At 50.3% G+C, this 4,563-nt stretch overlaps 1 protein-coding gene across 1 annotated transcript; it reads right to left on the bottom strand.

Annotated features, from left to right (window-relative positions):
* Positions 1-549: 549 nt before the first annotated feature.
* srxn1 (sulfiredoxin 1 homolog (S. cerevisiae)) lies at positions 550-4,027 on the bottom strand. Its single transcript, XM_063209508.1, has 2 exons — positions 3,752-4,027; positions 550-942 (listed from the first exon to the last, which is right to left on the bottom strand). Exons 1-2 carry the CDS (start codon positions 4,019-4,021, stop codon positions 727-729), a joined length of 486 nt encoding a protein of 161 aa, XP_063065578.1. The 5' UTR covers positions 4,022-4,027; the 3' UTR covers positions 550-726.
* Positions 4,028-4,563: the final 536 nt, after the last annotated feature.

Consider the following 4,563-nt stretch of genomic DNA (forward strand, 5'->3'; position numbering starts at 1 on the left):
ACTCAACGGGACCTTTCCTGGTTAAATAAAGGATACATCATTTTTTTAAAAATTTAAAAATAAAGTTCTGCAACATGTAGTGTTCCGCCCCAGCAACACACTCCTGCAGTAATACAAGGTCCTTGGTCACTCTGCAGGTTTGGGGTGTGTGTGTGTGTGTGTGTGTGTGTGTGTGTGTGTGTGTGTGTGTGTGTGTGTGTGTGTGTATGTCACTGCAGGTTGGGCGTGGAGGCCCCCAGAAACGTGCCAGTGTGTGTGTGTGCGCGTGTGTGCGCGCGCGTGTGTGTGTGTCATTGCTATTTAGGCGTGGAGGTCCCGAGGTACGTGCGCAGGTCTGAGAGGTTGGAGCAGTGTGTGTGTGTGTGTTTGTGTGTGTGTGTGTGTGTGTGTGTGTGTGTGTGTGTGTGTGTGTGTGTGTGTATCCTTGGTCACTGCAGGTTAGGCGTGGACGCTCCCAGGTAGGTCCTCAGGTCTGAGAGGTTGGAGCAGTGTGTGTGTGTGTGTGTGTGTGTGTGTGTGTGTGTGTGTGTGTGTGTGTGTGTGTGTGTGTGTGTGTGTGTGTGTGTGTGTGTGTGTGCGTGCGTGTCACTGCAGGTTGGGCGTGGAGGCCCCCAGGTACGTTCGCAGGTCTGAGAGGTTGGAGCAGTGTGTGTGTGTGTGTGTGTGTGTGTGTGTGTGTGTGTGTGTGTGTGTGTGTGTGTGTGTGTGTGTGTGTGTGTGTGTGTGTCACTGCAGGTTGGGCGTGGAGGCCCCGAGGTACGTTCGCAGGTCTGAGATGTTGGACCTGATGATCTTGGCGGGGATGGCGGCCATGTTGAGGCGTTGGTACGCGGCGTATCTATGGCAACCGCCGAAGGAGTAGAAGTAGTCGCCGCCCCTCTCGCCCTTTATCCACAAGACGTCAATAGGGGGCACTACCGAGCTCACCGAGTCTGGGGAACGCTGTGGACACACACACACACACACACACACACACACACACACACACACACACACACACACACACACACACACACACACACACACACACACACACACATTTTTTAAGTAAATGTAGCGCCAGACGATGACCTCGCACCAGTTTGATCTACGTGCTGTGTGTGGAAGGACAGGACAGCTGGGGAAACTTGTGTAGGGGTGTGAGACAACGCTCCTACCAGGGGTGTAGTGGGCGCGGTACGCACGGTATGCGGGGGTACGCAGTCCACCCACTTCTCCTGATATTTGAGATTTATGAAAAATCTTCTGCCCATGTTTGAATACAAAAAGGAATGTTCACATAGCAGTACTGCAAGTGATTGACCAAACAGATGATAACGGAGAAGCAATGACGTAGATTAAGGACAGTTGAGGGGTTAGACATGATAAGTTGCCTAAAAATTTGATGACTTTAAAATTCCCCACTACACCACTGGCTTCTACACAACACGTGAGTGGGGAGGTGGGGAGGAGGTGGGGGGGCCTGGGATGTGGGGAGGTGCGGATCCTGGCGGGTGGGGAGGTGGGGATCCTGGGAGGTGGGGAGGTGGGGATCCTGGGAGGTGGGGATCCTGGGAGGTGGGGGCCCAGGGAGGTGAGGATGTGGGGAGGTGCGGATCCTGGGAGGTGGGGAGGTGGGGATCCTGGCGGGTGGGGAGGTGGGGAGGTGCGGATCCTGGGAGGTGGGGGCCCTGGGAGGTGGGGGCCCAGGGAGGTGGGGATGTGGGGAGGTGCGGATCCTGGCGGGTGGGGATGTGGGGATCCTGGGAGGTGGGGAGGTGGGGATCCTGGGAGGTGGGGGCCCAGGGAGGTGGGGATGTGGGGAGGTGCGGATCCTGGGAGGTGGGGAGGTGGGGATCCTGGGAGGTGGGGAGGTGGGGATCCTGGGAGGTGGGGAGGTGGGGAGGTGCGGATCCTGGGAGGTGGGGGCCCTGGGAGGTGGGGAGGTGGTGAACTGTTGGAGGCGGTATGCAGACCCTTGCAGACGAGTATCAACGCGGATAACCAACTGCGGGAGTTGCAAGATCCAACCGCATTCGCATTTATCCCGCGATGGTTTCACAACAGTCTGCCTGCTTGCCTGCCTGCCTGCCTGCCTGCCTGCCTGTCTGTGAGAGCGTCGACGTAACATGACTGAAAGTTAGAGAAAAAATCTAACCATCATGCAGCATTGTCATCCAGAATGCATTGCTGTCTGCATGCCCATGCAGCCATTGTGCGAAATTGATCGCGCCCACTCTCGACCTGTCTGCCTGTCTGTCTGTCTACTCTGTCTGCCTGTGAGAGGTAGCCAGGGCCCACACTGTAGTGGGCTGTGGGTTGCCTTAGGGGTCAAAAGAGCTTTCAAACAACACCTCAGACATCTTTTTGTGACTTACACTGACTGATGTAATCAAGGCCGAATGCGTAGTGTCCTACCCTCATATGTAAACCTTTGCTAGTCTGTTTCTCCCTTAATATTGGTGTCCGATTCATGCAATTCTGGGGTGCTACCTTGCTACTAAACAGGCACAGCAAGTATGATTGAAATCTGTGTCGGTCGGGTCCCAAAGTGTCTGATTTCACGTGAAATGACCCTTAGGTGACCATGCTCTCTCTCCATCTGTGTATCTGGCTCTGGGTGGGCATACTTATGCAAAAAATAAAAGAAATGTAAACTGTTACCCTTTTGTCTGTCCCCTCTCTGTGTCATGGCACTTGAGCCAGGTTGGGACTATAGTTACACACACATGGAGGTCTGCTTGTCAACACACTTCCTTGTACTCTGCACTGCTGTAGCCTACTTTGCATTTCCCCACTGAACCACACGTCAACACACATGTCAACACACACACACACACACACACACACACACACACACACACACACACATTTGCATTTCCCCTTATATTGTCCACTGCGCGTTATTTTACCTGGCCCCGTAAGCTTTTACAAAAAAATAAATATATATACAGAGAAAGAAACAAAATATCTAATATGAAGCAATACCATGCTCTCACTTCGCATAATATTTTTTTAAATAGGCCTACAGGAGTACTGGGGCTTTGAGATAAACAAATACTACTGTATTCATCTAAATACAATGAAATAATGAAGTCATTTCATCATCCCCCCCCCCCCCCCCCCCCCCCCCCCCCCCCCCCAAAAAAAAAAAAAAACAACAATACAAAGAAAGAAAAAATGTATGAATATAAATATAGCCCAGTAGAGTAGCCTAGAGTAGCCTAGAGTAACTTTGTTGGTTCCCGGGGGGATTCAGCATTCAATATGAAGCAATAGCATGCTCTCACTTTAGCCTACATTCTTAAAATGTAGACCTATACTCAATACAGGAGATTGGGGCTTTGAGATAATTCAAGACTATGTATTCATCTAAATGGAATATAATGAAAAGGTGACCCTATTGTCCCCGTTTTTCTGGTGTAGTAGGCTGCTGGTATGTCCCTCTGTCCTCTTCTGTAAATCGCGTGGGCAAAATGCCGTGCGCAGTAGGCTAATGTGTAAACACCTGTTTACTACAGTAATGAACACACACAGGCATTTTATGTCTCACGCCGATAGACTATGTTTCCCCAAAAAATTAACAACCTCTCTCTCTCTCTCTCTCTCTCTCTCTCTCTCTCTCTCTCTCTCTCTCTCTCTCTCTCTCTCTCTCTCTCTCTCTCTCTCTCTCTCTCTCTCTCTCTCTCTCTCTCTCTCAAACACACACACTAACGTTCTAAAATATGTCCTCATTTTTCCAGTCATGGAGATGGTCACATTAGTTCTCTACCTCTATAGTTTCCATGAGGCTCCGAACTTTCTCTTCGTCCAGCGGTACCGGTGGAATGGGTCGGATGATCACGCGCATGGGCACGCTGTGGACCTCCGCGATGTTGTCCGAGTGGATGGATCTGGTCTCGTGCGGCGACACCGGTAGGGAGCCCATTTTACCGTTATGAATATGAGAACTCAAACAGCGAGACAACGTTAACGTTAGAGTGGTCCAAGTTAAAGCCTTCGAGGCAGACGACGCACCACCTCTACTAACGAACTGCAACATCACCGTGACCAGCAAGAAAATAAACAATTTGACACCCGGAAGTACTCCACGCACAATGTCCATGTCTATGCGCACGCGTCCGTTCCACCAATGCCAAACAAGCACTGCTGCTGCCACAGCAAAAAAATAAAGAAATAAAGAGGAATAAACAAAAGACTAAAACACAAAAGATATGAGCGACATACAGAAAATTGGAAAGCAAGTAAGATGTTGACAGTGATTGTTGTTGAAAGCACAGCCGACGATAAAAGTAGGTTATCTATTGCGAATAGAGGAGCAGGGTGATAGGCCTAGCCTATATGTTATAAGTTTGTTATTAGGCTATTATAGTTGCCTGTGCCAGATAGCCTATCCACTAAACCCCCCATACTCAAATAGCGGCCCGCGGGCCACTTGTGGCCCGCGAGGCATCTATTTGTGGCCCTCGAATAATTCTGAAAAATTAAAAAAAATATATATATTTTTTTTTTGGTCCGATCGCGCTGCCGGCTCTTATTTTGAAATCGCGCCACAGACGCTAGGAAGATGCGTGCCGTGTCTCC

This window comes from Engraulis encrasicolus, chromosome 10 (assembly GCF_034702125.1).
Source record: "Engraulis encrasicolus isolate BLACKSEA-1 chromosome 10, IST_EnEncr_1.0, whole genome shotgun sequence".
Taxonomy (NCBI): Eukaryota; Metazoa; Chordata; class Actinopteri; order Clupeiformes; family Engraulidae; genus Engraulis; species Engraulis encrasicolus.

Coding starts and splice junctions, on each gene's coding strand:
- srxn1 (XM_063209508.1), bottom strand. CDS start 4,021: ATGTTGCAGTTCGTTAGTAGAGGTGGTGCGTCGTCTGCCTCGAAGGCT. Junction 943..3,751: donor GCCTCATGGAAACTATAGAG/GTAGAGAACTAA, acceptor GTGTGTCCACAG/CGTTCCCCAGACTCGGTGAG.